This window comes from Dendrobates tinctorius, unplaced genomic scaffold (genome assembly GCF_039654945.1).
Source record: "Dendrobates tinctorius isolate UK_male_01 unplaced genomic scaffold, ASM3965494v1 ptg000011l, whole genome shotgun sequence".
In the NCBI taxonomy this organism is placed as follows: domain Eukaryota; kingdom Metazoa; phylum Chordata; class Amphibia; order Anura; family Dendrobatidae; genus Dendrobates; species Dendrobates tinctorius.
Window position 1 is genome coordinate 115,382,501 of NW_027361679.1, and position 18,704 is coordinate 115,401,204.

Below are 18,704 nucleotides of genomic sequence, written 5' to 3' on the forward strand. Positions count from 1 at the left end.
GGCAAAAGGGCCAACAAGTGCTAAGCATCTCTGGGAACTCCTTCAAGACTGTTGGAAAACCATTTCCAGTGACTACCTCTTGAAGCTCATCAAGAGAATGCCAAGAGTGTGCAAAGCAGTAATCAAAGCAAAAGGTGGCTACTTTGAAGAACCTAGAATATAAGACATGTTTTCAGTTGTTTCACACTTTTTTGTTAATTATATAATTCCACATGTGTTAATTCATTGTTTTGATGCCTTCAGAGTGAATCTACAATTTTCATAGTCATGAAAATAAAGAAAACTCTTTGAATGAGAAGGTGTGTCCAAACTTTGGTCTGTACCGTATGTATGTAATCATTATACAGTGTATTACATATTTACAATTAGTGTGTTCTAAAGTTGTATTCCAATAAATATATATTATGTTCTATCTAAATATCTTGATTATTATATCATAGAAATGATTAAATGTCTGATGTTCACATTGTACTACAATAAATTTTACACTTAAATATAAGCAATATATGTGGGAGTCTGAGTCGTGGAGTCGGAGTTGGACTCGGTGTAAGGGAAATTGAGGAGTCGGAGTCACAGGTTTGGAATACCGACTCCACAGCCCTGCTTCCACGTGCGATAATACATTTTGGAAGACGATGGCTTTCTAGCCCGGATCATGGTGTGGATAACCCGATCCGAAAAACCTGACCATTTCAGAACCGCGGTCTCAACAGCCACGCCGTTAAATTGAGCGGCAGAGAATTGGGGTGGCAGATTGGACCCTGAGACAGGAGATCTGCTCTGTCTGGAAGCTTCCAGGGGGCGTCCGCGAGAAGGTTGACGATGTCCGCGAACCAAGCCCTTCTGGGCCAATCCGGAGCGATGAGGATGACTGCTACCCCTTCAGCCTTGATTTTCTTCAACAGCTTGGGAAGAGGAGGAAGGGGAGGGAACAGATAGGGGAGCTTGAACTGATCCCAGGGAATGGTCAGAGCATCGGCGCCCACTGCGAGAGGATCTCGGGGCCTGGATACGAACTGTGGGACCTTTCTGTTCAGGCAAGACGCCAGCAGATCCACGTCCGGAGTCCTCCAACGACGGCAAAGCTGATAGAAGACGTCAGGATGTAAGGACCACTCTCCCGCCGCGAGACCCTTGCGGCTGAGAAAATCAGTGGCCCAGTTGTCCACACCGGAAATGTGCACTGCGGATATCGCTGGGACCGATGCCTCTGCCCAGTGGAGAATCTTGGACACTTCCGCTAGAGCCGAGGAGCTCCATGTCCCCCCTTGGTGGTTGACATATGTCACCGCTGTGGCATTGTATGTCTGAATCCGGACCGGCAGACCCCTGAGAAGCCTTTCCCAGTGAATGAGAGACAGATAAATCGCCCGTATCTCGAGGACGTTGATCGGCAGAGTTGTCTCTTGAGTCGACCACAGACCCTGAACAGTCCGATTGCGCAACACTGCACCCCAGCCAAGAAGGCTGGCGTCCGTTGTCACGATCTGCCAGTGAATCGGAAGGAATGACCAGCCCAGGGAAACGAGAGGTGACGTCAGCCACCAATTGAGGGACTGTTTGACCCGGGACGAGAGGCGAATTGGACGATCCAGGGAGAGAACGGACCTGTTCCACCGAGACAGGATGGCCTGTTGAAGCGGTCTCGTGTGAAATTGAGCAAAGGGAATCGCTTCGGTCGTCGCCACCATCTTTCCCAAGACTTTCATGGCTGACCGGAAGGATGGAAGCTTTGGGCTCTGCAGCGATCGTACATCTCGCCGCAGAGAGATCATCTTCTCTTTCGGAAGAAAGACCCTCGATCGACGGGTGTCGAACAAGAAGCCTAGAAACACAAGACATTGAGTCGGAACGAGTCAAGACTTTCTTTTGTTTACGAGCCACCCAAAACTGGACAGGGTGTCGAGAACGATGGTAAGGCTTTGGAGAGTCTGGTGAAAAGACGGAGCTTTGATTAGAATGTCGCCGAGGTACAGGAAGAGAACAAGACCTGTGATCCTCAATAGGGCTATCAACGCCGCCATGATCTTTGTAAACACTCTGGGCACGGTGGTGAGACCGAACGGCAGGGCGACAAACTGGTAGTGGTCCTGATGAATCACGAAACGCAGGAATTTCTGATGCCCGTGAAAGATGGGGACATGCAGATAGGCATCTTGAATGTCTATTGAGCACATGAATTCCTGCGCTTCCATGGAAGAGATTACTGAACGAAGGGACTCCATCCTGGAGTGTCGCAGGCGGACCCTCTTGTTCAGTAGTTGGAGGTCCAGAATGGGCCGAACCGCGCCACCTTTTTTCGGCGCTACAAACAGGTTTGAGTAAAACCCTGTGAATCGTTCTGATTCGGGAACGGGCACAATCACCCCGGAACTGAGAAGAGAGGCGATGGACGCAAGGAAGCCCGGAACTAAGGCGGGGTTCGTTTGGAGGTCGGGACTCGAAGAAGCGATCCCGGGGCCGAGAAACAAACTATCTTGTATCCTGAGGATACAACTTCCCTGACCCAAGCGTCTTCTACCGAGGCAAGCCAGACGTTTCTGAAGAAAAGGAGTCGGCCGCCCAGTTGGGAATGCGCCTCGGAACTTTGTTGATAGTCATGCTGATGTGGAGCGCCCAGTTCTGGACCTGGAGGATCTGCCCTGGGAGGAGTAAGATCGCCAGGAGGGAGTGGGCCTAAAGGAGACCTTTTTCCTATCCTGGCGTGCTTGCGGCCTTTGTTGGTTGGAAAAAGTTTCTGCCGCCACGGCGCGGCGGAAGGGCCGAAACTGACGCCTTGGAGGTGGTCTACGAGGCTTGGACTGAGGGAGAAGAGAGCTTGTGCCCCCAGTGGCGTCTTTAATGATCTGGTCCAGCTGGGATCCGAAGAGACGTGCTTCCTGAAAAGGCAGATTGGTGAGGGACTTCTTTGATGACAAATCCCGCCTGCCAAGCCTTGAGCCAAATTGTGCGCCGAATTGCCACTATGTTGCTGGACGCTTAAGCTGCGCAAGACGCGGCGTCTAAGGAGGCAGAGACCAAATATTCCCCTGCATGGGAGATCTGGTTGGCTAGCTCGGCCAGTCGCTCTGGTTGGGCTCCATCAAGAATGCCTTGGCTACCCAAGTGGAAGCAAAGGTTGGGCTTAGCACCGTCGCCGCCGCTTCGAATGCTGACTTTGCTAAGGATTCTATGATCCTGTCGTTAGAATCCTTTAGAGACGCCACACCTGAAATCGGAAGGGCCGTGTTGTTAGATAGTCTGGACACAGGAGCGTCTACAGAGGGGGAAGCCGACTAGTTGTCTGTGAGCTCTTGAGAAAATGGGTACAGCACGCCAAGACGCTTCCCTCTTTGAAAGCGTCTGGTCGGATTTTCTCTTTCCCTGGTAAGGAGCTTAAACTCAGAGTGAGGAGCGAAGACTCTGGAATGTGTTTCGGCCTTTCTGAACGAAACCTCCTGATCTGAGGGTTTCGCATGGGAGTCTGTGATCTCGAAGGTGTGGTTAATCGCTGCAATGAGGTTCTGTACCGTAACCTTCAGGTCTGCGGCATGGTCCGAATCCAGATCTAAAATCTCTTCGGATGGCGCGTCCGAGAACGCTTCGCCTGACTCGGGTGAGGAAGGATGGGAAGGAGACTGCTGGGGAGGACTATGTGGTGAGATGGGGCGAGGGGAGGAATCCGGCCGGAGATCCTGCCTAGGCCTTTTGCGGCTCATGCTGGCTGGCTCAGATGGAGCCTCTTGAGACCTGCTGGGCCCTGCAGAAGTGTCCAGGGGCAACTTAAGCATGGCCACTAGGGACTGAGAGACAATGGTGAGATCTGTCACTGATTGTGATAAAGAAGCCCAGCCAGGAATGGGGGGGGGGGGGGTTGGTTAATTTTCACGGGAACATTAGGGGGCTCCTGAGCGGCGGACTCAATGGGATTGCTGGAGTTGAAGCAGAGGTGAGAGGACTGACCTGAGGGAAGTTTGCGATTGCAAGAAGAACATGCAAAGTACTTGACTAAGGTGCAAGAGGAAGCAGGAGGATAAGCACGATCAGACTTCGACATAATGAAAGATAGTCACTGAAGCAGTGCCGGAAGGTTGGGGGACAGGAGGCAGAGGAGGGTGTCAGTCTGCAGTTGCAGAGCTACTCACGGTCCGGTGTCCTGTAGCGACTTCCAGTAATCAATGTTGCACGGCTCGTCTGAGCTAGTAGGGGCACAGCAGAGAAGACAGCGTCCGGCTGACAGGCTGGGAAAATGGCGGCAGCCTGAGGGGAGCAGAGCAGGAAGCGCGCGCTTTTCTGCAGAGGCCGAGGAAGAGGATGGGCGGGGCTAACCGCCGATGCTGAGGATGGCGCCGCCCGCTGAAGATAGGCAGGCTGGAGGCGGGTGGGCTGAGCGTCGCCTCAGGGACGTATAACATGAAGAGAAGGCGGTGGGCGGGCCTAGAACGGGCAGGAGAGAAGCCCGCCTAAGAAAGAAGGCGGGGGCGTGGCCACGACGCAGGACAAGGCCCAAAGTGAAGCCGGGGCCTGGATTAAGTGTGGCGGCCGTCGGGAAGCAAGGGGCGGCGCGGAGGCCTCGCAGCACAGCCGCGGCGACCGCTCCCGAAGGACCCCTGCCTGGAGCCTGGCTGCAGAGAGAAATAAGTACAGCCGGGGAAGAACGGGGGCAGGATGAAAGTAAGCTGAAGAGGGGAGAGACCCTGGTGCTGAAGATAGGAGCCGTGATCCTGTATCGCGATTTAGGGCCCTATACCTACTGACTTGATCCGTCCTGGGCCACCTGGGGAAGGAAAGTACCTCATCATCCTGTGAATCCTGTAGAGGGATGTCCGCGCCTCATCCAAACCAACAGGCTCTGGTAGGCGAGTGGGTGGGAGACGGGGAACGAGGACCACCTGGAACGCTGACACACGCCTGTGTTAGGGTCTTGGTCCTGCTGTAGAGAGCTATGAGGATAAGGGGTGGCAGTACACGCCGTACTCAGTCTATGTGTGGGACTACAGACGTGACCATTCACTCTGTATCCCTCCGGAAACCTGAAAAGGAACGACGCACATTGAGGTAGATATGGGTCTAATGAAAGACCCGTGTCCACCTCCTACGGACACTAAGCTAAACTGAGGAAATTAGTGCCGGTCAGTGGGGTGTATACTGCGGAGGAGGAGCTAACCTTTTTCTGTACATAGTGTCAGCCTCCTAGTGGTAGCAGCATACACCCATGGTTTCTGTGTCCCCCAATGAAGCGATAGAGAAAAGGTATTTATTGATCAAAGGTGGAGTCAAGGGGTATGAAAAGTAATACTTCCAGCCATAGAACATAATGGCGTACGCGCAATTGCATAAATTTGGAAACTACTTGTAAGCACTTTTTGTAGAAATGAAGACAGTCGTTAATAAAGGATTTGTCAAGTTTCATAACTTTCCATGCTGTAAATTATTTGAAGGAAAAAAAAATGAAAGTTTAGTTCTAAGCGTTTTAAAGATCTGTTCTTAGGTAGAAATAGTAATAACTTACACACTAGTACTGTGACAGTCCAGTCACACCTCCAAGTTGATAGGCGCGCTCCCCCTGGTAAGTAGAGTCCTGCGATAACGCCACATCAATTTGCGACTTAAATTCATCACCAAGGTAGCTATCCTGGAACGGTAAAAAAACTATTTGTACTGACGAAATGTGGATTAGAAGAATTAAAAAAGGCTCTACAATTCAGATTCCTCATTGAATTCATCTCTTAGAAGACCCTCTGCTTTCTCTCTTCATTCTGACACTTTTCAGCAGCATGTGTTTAACCCCTTAATGACCGCTGATAAGCCTTTTATCAGCGCTCGTTAAGGGGCATTCTTCCTCAGCGCCGCTATTTAAGGGCACCGAGGAATAAGTATAGTGCTGCCACGCAGCTGAAATTTCCACTGGTGTTGGCTGCAAAGGACAGCCGACAAGACACCCTGCTGTATCAGCCCCAGATTGCTTAAAAATCCAAACATTGGTATTAAAAAAAAAAAAAAAAGTGCCATTTTATGAGACCCAAGAAATTGACAGCGGCAATTAACGGGTTAACAGCAGCGGGTGGATCGCGATTCTACCCGTGGCTGTTAGAGGCACATGTCAGCTGTTCAAACCAGCTGACTTGCAGGGAAGAATGTGGGCTCAGCACAGGAGCCCACATCAAAGGGAGGGATTCTGACGTGGGCATACTATTACGTCCAACATCGGAAAGGCGCGATAGCTCTGAGTATGTTGATGCAACAACAAATTGTATTTTTAGCGTATAAAAATACCAAAACTTAAAAATCAATAAATACCAAAACAATAAATCTGGTATCACTAGTCGTAACGACCAGACAAATAGTTATTACTTTTTCAGTGTAGTCAAAAAAGGACAGGAGAAAAAAAATAAATGGAATATTGGGCAAAAAATTTTGTATACAAAAGCTTTTTTACGGTGCGATAGCAGCAAAACAAAAAATAAAAGTTTAAATCTGTTATCGTTGTAATCGCATCGAAAAAGTTAAACCACCTCATCGCTTATACCGCATGGTGGACCACACAAATAAAAATAACTATTCTTGCACTGCTGTCTATTTGGTCATTCTATGTACCAAAACTCGCAATAAGGCTTGACTCACATTTATCCTGTGCACTCCGAGAAGCGCTTATGTTGAGATTTCCATGTTAATTCACCAAAACCGAGATTCAGACAAAACCCCAGATGGAACCACTCACTTATGATGCAGATGGAGTCACTTTGGACTGGTCTCTGTTCCAGCAGAGTCAGATAATTTTAGGTGTCTTTTTAGCTCACAAGTGTGGATGACAAATCTCTGCAACGCCTAAACAGATGCATACCAACAAAGCAGATGCCAAACGGAGTATGAAGGGTCTCCATTTATCTCATAGTGGGTGGTTTCTTTGGAGGTTTCATCTGAATCTCATTTTTGTGGGATTTACACAGAAACCCAGAAATAAGTGATAAGTGTAGAACACAATATTGTGATCCCAACCTTATTCTGGAAATGGCAAAAATTATTATGCACCCCAAAATGTTATCAATACCCTAATTTATCCCGCACAAAACCAATTCCCGCTTAGGGCCGTCACAGCACTGGAATTATAGGGGGTCCCACGCAGCCAGTAGAACTCTGAAAAAGCGACATGGCTCCCGCCCCCTCAAATAAAATCCAGTGAAATATCTGCTCCCAAATCCAAATGTCCCTCCTCCTTCTGAGCCCCACTGTGCCTAAACCACAGTAAGCGGCCATGTTTGGCATTATTGTAGCTGAGAGGAGGCACTTGACAATGTTCGTGATGAGTGTCTCCAGAAGCGCAAACTGGGCACAATGTATGGGGGGGGGAGCTACAATATATGGGGGCTCTACACTGTATGGGGCACAATGTATGGGCACCAACTTGCCATATTTTCAATTTTCCAGAAAAAAAAAAAAGCTTGGTGTGGATGCTACAAAATAGTCACTGCAGCTGTAGATTAAGTCATTGAGAGGTGCAATTTCAACAGGGGGGGCGCATTTTGGGGGGGTTTTCTGCTGTTCTGGCACCTTTGAGGCTCCGCAAATGTTACCAGCAAACTATTCTAGCAAAATCTGTGGTCCAAAAGCCAGATAGCGCTCCTTCCCTCTCAGATTTGGCAGTGTGGCCAAACGTCAAACTAATTTCTGACATATGGGGCATCAGTGTTCAGCAGAAATTGAGCAATTATGTGGTACAGTTTCACCTATTAGTACCCAGGTATACAAAAATTGCTTTTTTTTTTAACCGCATTAGTTACATTTCCACATTAGTTTGTTACGATGTTACATTTCAAATGTTAGAAAATTCTGTGAGGCACCTATGGGTTCAAAATACTCACTACAACCCTAGAAGAATTCCTTAGGCAGTGAAGTTTCCAATATGGGGTCATCTGGGAGAGGTTTTTGCTGGTTCTAGCACCTCAGGGGCTCGGCTAATGGAGCCAAAAACTTATTCAAATGCAATTGGCGTTCTGAGTGGGGACTTGCTTTTTTTGTGGATTGAGTTGAAGCTTTTCGTGGGAACTTTTTACATAACATTTGGGAACACATTTATCTGGCGCTCAAAGCTGACCATATTCAGAAGTGCACAAAACTATGGCAGACCGCACTTTTATGCGCACCGAAAAAGACTGACACTGTGGGATCATAGGTGGCAAGACTGCATCCACAGTACCTCACTCTGCCTCATCCTAGGGAAACTTCTGCCGGGGGGGGGGTTCCATCTGAATCACTTTTTTCAGATTTACACACAAACCCCAATGTAAGCTCAAGAGCACAGGCTAAATATGCGATCTTTGGGAGGCAGGAAGAACAAATTAACAGTAGGTGAGGAATTGGTTTTATTTTTTTATGCCGTTCCTCATGCGGTGTAAGTGATTAGGCTACTTTATTCTTCAGGTCCGTGAGACTATAGCGATACCAGATTTATGGTATATATCTGTTGTTCGTTTGACTGTTACACAAAAAAAAACACCTTTTTGATTGAATCAACATATATATTCTAATAACTAATTTTTCCATATTTCGGCCGACAGTCATGTGTTCAATTGTTTTTTTGTGGTATGAGTTGATGTTTTTATTGGTACCATTTTCGGGCATATGACATTTTTTTATTGCTTTCTATTCTGATTTTTGTGAGGCAGAATGAACAAAATAAACAGCAATTCAGGATTTTTTTAATACTTTTTTATATCATTCCATGTGTGGAAAAAAAATGATAAGGCAGTTTTATTCTTCAAGTCAGTACGACTACAGCGGTATGGCATTTATATGATTTTAGGTTTTGGTGCATAGAAAAAAATCATTTTTGCATTGCTTTATTCTGAGAGGTATAACTTTTTCTGCTGATGGAGCTGTATGATGGCGTGTTTATTGCGGGACAAGATTAGGTTTTCAGAGATACCATAATTACATTAGTCTTTTTGCTTGCATTTTATTCCAGTTTTTGTTCGGCGCTATGATAAAGTGTCTTTTGCCTAGTTTTTTTTTTTACGGTGTTCACTAAAGGGGTTACCTAGTGGGATAGTTTTACAGGTTTGGTCATTCCGGACACAGCGATACCAAATGTTACCCCTTTCTTTCTTAAATATATTAATATAAAAATAAATATACACATACATACAAAATATAGATATCTATAATATGCTGCATGCCTGCTAAATGCTGCAATTTTTATTGGTTGCAACAATTAGAGTGCCATGAGTGGTGCACAGCCTCCTGTGCGCGGGAAATCGCCATGATGTATATATACTGAATTGGTCTTAAGTACTTCCCAACGATTGCATATATATTGCAAATGTCAGGACGGGGGTTAAACGCCAGAATAACTTATATACCTGTGATAATTCTGGTTGAGAAAGTCCTGGCTGGCTCATCTGTGATGGCTGACTCATAGATATGTAACCTTGGGTTAGAGGTCCTTGAGAAAATGGCTGGGACACAACATCTTGACTGGCTTGACTATTTGGCATATTTCCTTGACTCATGCCCTGAAGCCCAATGCCTCTTGGTTTCTGTCGTCCACCACGGGTTGCTTTCCCTTTAGGCATTCCACGACCTTGGGAAATGCGGTCAATGTATGAATGAGCTGAAAGAGGAGTAAAATAACACTTTAAACATCATAAGCATAAAAGATTTCTTGACAAAAAAAAAACAAAAAACAGTAGCATAGTTCAAAAGTTAGCAGGTAAGCATGTTGAAAAGGATTGACAAAAATCTTACAATGTCAGTTTGTAGCACCTGCAGACAACAGGCACTTGCCTTATGCTAAGGATACTAAGGAGGTGCTCGCAATAATAAAAAGAATTCTGCTCAGACCAACAATATAGAAAGTACAGGCTTGATCATTACAATGTATGACAGAGAAGAGTACTTTGAATACCTTTTATTCTAGTTTTCAAGCATATGTGCTCATATAGATAGATACATGGCAAACCAATAACGTATTATAATTGGAAAGTTGATGAGACTGTCAAATCTCAATTAACATATGGAAAAAAAACCTGGGTGAAATCCAGATTAAAAACAAACATGTCAATTTAGGTTACTCCAGTCACATATAGATTTCCTTTAGCTTAAGAGATAATATCCGGGACTAAAAAAACAAACACATAGGTTTCTAAAGCCCCCATCACACATAGCGACGTTACAGCGATCCCGACAACAATACGACCTGGTAGGGATCGTTGCTGCATCGCTATGTGGTCGCTGGTGAGATATCAAACAGTCAGATCTTCCCAACGACGCAGCAAGCATCCAGCGACCTTTGTAACAATGTCGCGCCATGTGTCTCACTTCTGAGTCGCTGACGAGGTCGTTGGTAAAAGGTGTCAAACATACCAATGCATGCTACCCAGCGGGACCTCAACGATCAAAAAAATGTCCAGGATATTCCGACACGACCAGCGATCTCACAGCAGGGGCCTGATCGCTGCTACCTGTCAAACGTAGCGAGATCGCTGGTGAGATCGCTGTTGCGTCACAAAACTTGTGACTCAGCAGCGATCTCGCTAGCGATTTCGCTGTGTGTGACGGGGGCTTAACAGAGGCAACTACTGGTCTGTTGTACCTGGAGTCTGTCATTGACTGCTAATGGAGTCTGTGGACAGGAGTCTTTTATACTGGTGACTGTGTAAGGCCCCTTTCACACGTCCATGTCTCCAGTACGTGTGGTAACAGTTTTCACACGTACCGAAAAAACACACACGTAGCCACATTCAAATGAATGGTTCTGTGCACAGGTCAGTATGTTTCCATGGACCTTGTCTCCCTGGGCAAAACACGCTGACATGTCCGTTTTTTTGCCATCATGGACGGCAAAACGTCCCGCACATGTATAACACCCATTGATGTCCTCCATGTGACACGGACGGCCACCAAGGAAGAAGCGCTATTGTAAGAGCTGTTCCCCGGCGGCTGGTGCTGAAGCCGGCTGTCATTCTACCCTGCTCTGCAAGCAAACAGGGAATGACGAGTGTTATATTAAAGTCTGAACGACAAAAGGTGGGGGGCTTTTGGGACTGTTACCCCCATCATCAGACACCTGCTGCCGCTAATAACAGTAACAGTAGATGCGGAGGATGGGGGTAACAGTCCTAAAAGCCACCACCTGCTGTTGTTGGGACTTTAACACTCATCATTCTCCTCAGCTCGGCGGCAGAGCAGGGGAGAATGATGACAGCCAGCTTCAGCACCTGCTGCCGGGGAACAGCGCTTATTGTAGCACTTCTTTCCCGGCGGCTGTCCGTGTGTTACTCAAAGAAGAGCACTTGAAATGCTGAGATAGATTTGCAGTTCACCAAGATGTATATTCTGATGGTAGTTTATGCAGCGAGATACCCTCAGTTTAGAGCAGTGGTCCCCAACCTGTGGCTAGGGAGCCCATGAGGTCTGGCCCACAGCAGTCTGCCAGCTTGGTGTATTAGCATCAAACCTAAAACTGTTATGAAAGGAGGTAGTCTCCAGATGATGACTTTCCTGTGTAACCCTGCATAGAAGAGATCCGGATTAACATATACTAGCAGGGTGGTGGTGGTTGGGGTATGGGCAGGGCGGAGAAGATACACATGGTGAGGTGGATATAGAATGATACTGCCAGTTAGAATAGTGCTTGAAGTTGTGGTGAGTGCGTTTGACTTGAGAATACTGAATAGTGGTAAAGTGGGAAGCTCTAGATATAGCTATACTTCCTATAAGGCCGGGGTCACACTTGCGAGAAACTTGCACGAGTCTCGCGTGTCAATACCCAGCACTGCCGCCAGCATTCAGACCGAACCGTTCGACTGCACAGAAATACATGCAGCCGCACACTCTGCTCCCGAGTGCCGGCGGCAGAGCCGGGTATTGAGACGCGAGACTCATGTGAGTTTCTCGCAAGTGTGACCCTGGCGTAAGGGAGAGGGGCTCAAGGTCTGTGTGCTTTCTGCGGTGAAGATTTGGCTGTCATTAAACAGGTAATTTGGAACTCTGGGTGTCACTGGATATGGTTCATGTCCATTTGTCAGCACTATAAAAGATTAAAATGGCTCTCAAGGTAAGAAAGCTTGAGGACCACTGGTCTAGAGAAATCACATATGTTCTATGAGCATCTGCACATCTCTCCTTCCTGACACAATGCCAGAAAGGGTGACCTTTCTATAAATCCAGATAGAAGAGTCTTTACAATCCAGGTTCAGAACAGCTTTATAAGCTTAACAATCATTTGTAATGTTAAATACCTGCAGTTGGTCCATTGGCCTGTCCAAAGTAACTTGGTGGAGGCATTGGTGGCATGACCAAATTAAAAGGAATTGGAATGTTCATTGCAGTTACGTGACTGGGTCCAGAGCTAATCATGCCAATTTGATCATGGGTTTGAAAGTACATGTTTGAGGGTCGAGCTTAAAGAAAAGGTAAAACACAAATTAGAATTATATTCGAAAACTATTTTAATAATCACTGGTTTCGTAAATGCAGATAGTCTCTTCAGAGATGAAGAAAACTAGAACACTTTTGCCATCTATTGGAAGTAGCAATCCTAAAAATAGGGATTTTTGTGTACTCAGCGTAAAATCCTTTTCTCCGAGCCAATCATTGGGGGACACAGTGGGTGTTATGCTGCTTGCCACTAAGAGGACACCAAGTAAACCAGAAAAAAGTTTACTCCTCCACTGCAGTATACACCCTCTCGCTGGATGAGATTTCTCCAGTTTGGTGAAAAAAGCAGTAGGAGCATAAACAGTCAATAACCATAACTACCGTATTTTTCCGACCATAAGACACACTTTTTTCCCCCCAAATTTTGGGGGAAAGTGGGGGGGGGGGTGAGTCTTATGGTCGCAATACACGGTACTAACCTTCTGGCTGGTGGCAGCGGGCGGGGCTCTGCGGTGCGGTGGTGGCAGCGGGCGGCGCTCTGCGGTGGTGGCAGCGGGCTGTGCTCCGATGCAGGGGCGGCGGCTCCGCCGGCATTTCTTCGCAGCCCGGAGGCCCCCCGCACTTCCCTTGCTGGCCGCCGCCATGTTGTGGTGGCCTCCGGGAGCATGGACTCCGGGAAGATGGCACATGCGCCGTCCCCGGACCGGCGGCCATCTTCCCGGCGTCCATGCTCCCGGAGGCCACCGCAACATGGCGGCGGCCAGCAAAGGAAGTGCGGGGGGCCTCCGGGCTGCGAAGAAATGCCTGCGGAGCCGCCGCCCCTGCACCGGAGCACAGCCCGCTGCCACCACCGCAGAGCCCCCCTTGCCCCAGCACAGCTGCCCCTGCCCCAGCACAGCTGCCCCTGCCCCAGCACAGCTGCCCCTGCCCCAGCACAGAGCCGCCACCGCACGAGCCTGGACCACTTAATGACCCCTGTGACTGATCCCTTCCCAGGTAAGCTGAATTCGGACTGTAAGACGGACCCCCATTTGACACTTTTTTTCCCTATTTTCCTACTGAAAATTGGGGTGCGTCTTATGGTCCTGTGCGTCTTATAGTTCGAAAAATACGGTACGTCAAACTTAGAATGCTACAGTGAGCCAATAGGCTAAACAGGGTGGGTGCTGTGTCCCCCAATGACTGGCTCGGCGAAAAGGATTTTACGGCGAGAACACAAATCCCTATTCATCCTACGCCTCATTGGGGGACACAGACAGTGGGACGTCCTAAAGCAGTCCCTGGGTGGGGAGCATACATCTGCTAATACCCCGTGTACCACTGACTTAACACTGTGGTACTGCCGATTGCAGGATGCGTCTGCCGAGAGCTGCATCCGCAGAGGCCTGAGAATGAATTTGGTAATGTTTTGTAAAAGTATGCAGACTGGACCAAGTCGCAGCCTTGCAGACCTGTTCTGCCGAGGCCTGGTGCTGAATGGCCCAAGAGGCGCCCACTGAGCGGGTAGAGTGCGCCTTAATCCCTACTGGGACAGGTGCGTTCCTGACACGGTAGGATTCCTGAATCGCCAAGCGAACCCACCTGGCTAGCGTTGCTTTTGAAGCGGCCAGACCTTTCCTATGCCCCTCTGGAAATATGAACAGGGCATCTGACTTGCGGAAGGGAGCCGTCCCACGAGATGTACCGTCTCAAAGCCCTAACCACATCCAGGGTGTGGAAGGCCTTCTCAATGCGATGGACTGGTTGGAAAAAAGGAAGGCAAAACAATTTCCTCAATGAGATGGAAAGAGGATACGAAGGGCAGAAAGGACGGTGACCTCCTGAGAACTGCTTTGTCCTGATGAAAGTTCAGGAACGGAGGTTGGCAGGACAGGGCCGCCAATTCCGAAACACGTGATTGACGTAATTGCCACTAGAAAGACCACCTTCCAAGAGAGGATGGTCAGTGGCATGTCCTGCAGCGGTTCGAAAGGAGCCTCCTGTAAGGACGGGTGCCACGACAGAACTAGGGTGTCCGCTCCGATGGCGCTTGGATCGGGCAATGAATCAAGGAACCTGGTTGTTTGGTCTTGAGGCCATGAGATCCACATCCGGAGTCCCCCAACAATGACAAATCTGCTGAAAGACTTCTGGATGAAGAGACCACTCTCCCGAGGCAAGGCCCTGGCGACTGAGAAAATCTGCAGCCCAATTCTCTACGCCCGGGATATGGATTGCCGAGATGGGCGAATGGTTGGTCTCGGCCCAATGGAGGATGTGACTCACTTCGTGCATGGCCATCCTGCTTCGAGTACCTCCCTGGCGGTTGATTGGATCCTGATTGCGTGACCTGCGAGGAGATGGTGGAAACTCCGTAGAGCTGGTCTGATCGCACGTATCTCCAAGATGCTGATGGGGAGACGGGACTCAAGTTGACCAATTAACCTGTGCCGTGTGGTGACGAAAAACCGCACCCCAGCCCAGAAGACTTGCGTCGGTGGTTACTACCAACCATCTTACTGGGAGAAAAGACTTCCCTTGATTCAGGGAGTACTTCAGTGTCCACCACTTGAGGGCTTGTCTGACCCGCAGGGACAGAAGGAACCGACGGTCCAGGGAGAACGGGTTCTTGTCCCAAGCTAACAGCAACGCGTGTTGTAAGGGACGGAGATGGAACTGTGCGAATGGAACTGCTTCCAACGCTGCCACCAGTGAGAAACCGGTTGGGAAAGAGTCCGCGCTGACTGTTGTAATGCTTGGGTCTTTTCTGGAGGGAGAATGACCAACCCGCGGGAAGTGTCCAAGATCATTCCTAAAAAGGAAATCTGCTGGGCCGGTTTTGGGAAAGACTTTTCAAAGTTTATCTTCCAGCCCAGGCGAGAAAGTGTATTTACCGTTACATGCATGGATTTCTCACAGGCTAGAAGGGACAGACCCTTGATGAGCAGGTCATCCAGATACGGTAACACCACCACTGCCCACGAGTGGAGAATGGCCATGACAGCCGCCATGACCTTGGTAAAGACCCTGGGGGCGGTGGCGAGTCCTAAGGGCAAGGCAACAAACTAAGTGTTCCTCGTGAATTACAAAACGCAGGAACTGCTGGTTGGACGGGCAGATCGGAATGTGAAGGTAAGCATCCTTGATGTCGATGGATGCTAGGAACGCTCCTTTTTCCATGGAAGCGACAACTTATCGGAGAGATTCCATTCGGAATCGCCGTACCTTGACAAACTGATTTAACAGTTTGAGATCCAGTATGGGCCACATCGTCCCGTCCTTCTTTGGACCCACAAAAAGGTTTGAATAAAAACGCCTGAACCTTTTGTGATGAGGGACCGGAATGATGACTCAGTCCCTTTGCAGAGCCTGAAAATCCCGAAGGAAGGCTCTTGTCCTTTTCTTGTGGGGTGAGGACCAGAAAAAAAAGTGTGAGAGTGGGGGGGGGGGGGAACAAAAATTCTATCTTGTGTCCGCAGGACACCAGCTCCCTGACCCACTTGTCGTGGACGACCGCGAGCCAGGTGTGACTGAAGGAAAGTAAACGTTCGCCTACTTTGTCGGTGTCTGCCGGATACCGAAATGAGTCATTGTGAAGATCTATGGGGTCTGGCTCCCCTAGATCCAGATAGCCTTGGCCTGGGCTTCCAAGAGCAGTTAGGTCTGTATGAGACCTGGGAGCCTCTGTCTCCGCGCTGGGACCGACTTGATCCGAAAGAGAAGGTAGTGGAGGACCAACCGGAATTGATGCGAAAAGATCGAAGACGCGTCGGCTGTTGGCGCCGAAACAGCCGAACAGCCTTTTGTTGAGAAAGTAGTTAACTCTTTCCCCCGGTAATATCAGAAATGAGCTGGCCCAGTTTCTCTCCAAAAAGACGACCAGTCTGATAGGGCAGGGAAGTCAACGATCTTTTAGATGTGGCATCCGCCCACCAGTCGCGGAGTCATAGGGCTCTTCTAATGGAGATCGCATTAGCGGCAGTTTGAGCAGCGCAATTGGCGGCATCTAAAGAAGCGTCCACTACAGAGTCAGCTGCGTGAACTATCTGCCTGGTGACCCTGGTTGCCTCCGGAGGAAGTTTGGTACCCTGGAAGGCAGTAATTAACACTTCTGCCCAAGCGGCCATTGCCTTAGTGACCCAAGTCGTCGCGAAAGATGGAAAAAGCACCGCTCCTGAAGCTTCAAAAAACTGAGCGGGCAAGGTAGTCAATTTGATGATTGGAGGGGTTTCTGACTGAGGAGCCCTCAGAAACGGATAGGAGCGTTTTAGAAGCAAGACGCGATACAGGATTTTCCACCGAATGGGACTGTAACCAATCCTTCATTAGGTCTGGAGCAAAAGGGTATTTAGTCTCAGTAGACTTTTGCCCTGTGAACCGCTTATGTGGCCGATCCCTATGTTTCTGGACAATGTCCTTAAACTCCAGATGGCTGGCAAACAACCTGCGTACACGTTTGGTCCGCTTAAATGAGACAGCATGTGCTGGAGCGAGAATATTTTCCAGAATCCTGTTGACTGATTCTATAAGAGAATCAAGCGACTCTTGGTCAGTTGGAGGATTCCGAGGGGCTGACTTGTCAGATTCGAATTCAGAGTCGTGCTCGCTGCGAACAGTAGGAGAGGGAGAGCGAGAGAACTCGCCGGTGCTGAAGTGCAAGCGTGACTAGGGGACGCGTCATGGGTCCGCTTTCTAGCCTCAACATTCCTTGAGCGAGTACGGCCCCTGCTGATGGACGGTTCCCCGCCGTCGCCAGAGCCCTGCTCAGGCGGTAAAGATGCTTTCTGACATAAAGAGGCTTCCCAGAGGGAGTCTATGGCCTGGGTCAGTGACTCCACCGACCGTGACAGGGACGCAGCCCACTCAGGGGTACTAAACGCAGGAAGCCCCGCAGCAGTGGTGGCGAAGGGCGCTTGAGCGCAGGCCGGGTTGCAGTCCGTGCATAACAGATTAGTCTGGGCACTGGGCAAGGCAGTCTTGCAAGTGGTACACACGGTAAAAAACACTGTGCTTCTTATCAGCCCGTTTAGCCTCCTTAGACTGAGACATAGCGCTCCTAAAAGGGTTAAAGGCAGATTCTGGACTGCAGCTGCAGGGAATGTGCCGAGAAGGGGTTAAGCTTTGTTCTGAGGGCAGATGCAGCTTACCCCGGTCCTGTGCTGTGTCCCCGGGAGGAATAGCGGTGGCCCTGTGGTGTCACCCGGTATCCGGCAGAGTGCACGCCTCACAGCCTATTTCCAGAGCAGGCTGAGGTAAATTTCATGGCCCCCGAGACTAGGATTGCGCCTCTCGTAAGAGACGAGAGGTGCCAAAGAGGGGGGGAGGGGGCGGCAGAACTAGCGTGGGCGGCGCTATTCAAAATGCGGCCTAGTAGACCGGAAAAGCCAGGGACTAAATTTTTGGCCTACCCGCGGTAAGGCTGGTTTCACACTATAGTTTTTTTGCGCTGCGTGCGCATACATGCGCATGCTCCCCTATTTTTAACATGGGTGCGCATGGTCTAGCGTTTGCACGCGTTTGTATGAGGTTTTTGTGCGCATGCTTTTTTTTGCATTATGCTCGCCGGACACACCCTATTGCATTTTTCGTGAACCCAACATGCGCACGTCAGCGTTTAAAATCGAATGTGTTTTAAGAGTTAATATGGCTACAAACTGGTTAAAACGCATGCACATAAAAGCAAAACACATGTAAAACGCTTGATGCGTTGGGACTGCGCACGCAGCGCAAAAAAAACGCTAGTGTGAAAGTAGACATAGCGCCGAGAGCAGGGAGGGGGGGGCCGCAATGGGGCGCCAGAGCACCACTGCTGAGAAAGTCAGTGCCTCTCCCGGGGACCAGGACCCGGCCCCATACCTCTACTCCAGTGATCAGGCCTGCCGTCGCTGTCCGTGCCATCCATGTAGGTCTTCTCATCCTCTTGGGCTGATGTAGCAGAGCTGCAGGAGTTCTTAAAGGGGTATGCTCAATCGATCCACCCTATATGTAGGGGGATGGAGAGCTATGGGGCCGATTCAGGAGCGGTGTAGGTAAAGTCCTGCGCCGGTCTCCATGAACTCCATGCTGCGCTTGCCCTCATATCCATCCACCGTAAGGAATCATCGTCAGAGGAATCAGCCTCGTTCGTTGCAGGAAAGTGTACAGGGAGGTATACTCTGCGTGCTTGCCTGTTGTTGGTTCGGGGGAGGGCAGGCCGTAGAAAGGAACCGTCGCCCACTTCACTCAGTTTATTAAAAAATAAAAATTTACAGAAAATTCAAAAATAAAATAAAAATGGTGGGGTGTGTAACAAGACCCAAGTGCCTCCTAAAGACACTAAGCAAGAACTGGAGAAATCTCCTCCAGCGAGAGGGTGTATACTGCAGGGG

At 49.1% G+C, this 18,704-nt stretch overlaps 1 protein-coding gene across 1 annotated transcript in view; it reads right to left on the minus strand.

The window, feature by feature from the left end:
- The window catches only part of UPF1 (UPF1 RNA helicase and ATPase), a 135,306-nt gene that overhangs the window by 16,152 nt on the left and 100,450 nt on the right, over positions 1-18,704 (minus strand). Inside the window, exons 21-23 of the mRNA XM_073546521.1 lie at positions 12,219-12,380; positions 9,339-9,589; positions 5,492-5,614 (exon numbers count right to left, since the gene is read on the minus strand). Coding sequence (XP_073402622.1) covers positions 5,495-5,614; positions 9,339-9,589; positions 12,219-12,380 — 533 coding nt within the window. The 3' untranslated portion in view covers positions 5,492-5,494. The remainder of the gene's footprint in view (positions 1-5,491; positions 5,615-9,338; positions 9,590-12,218; positions 12,381-18,704) is intronic.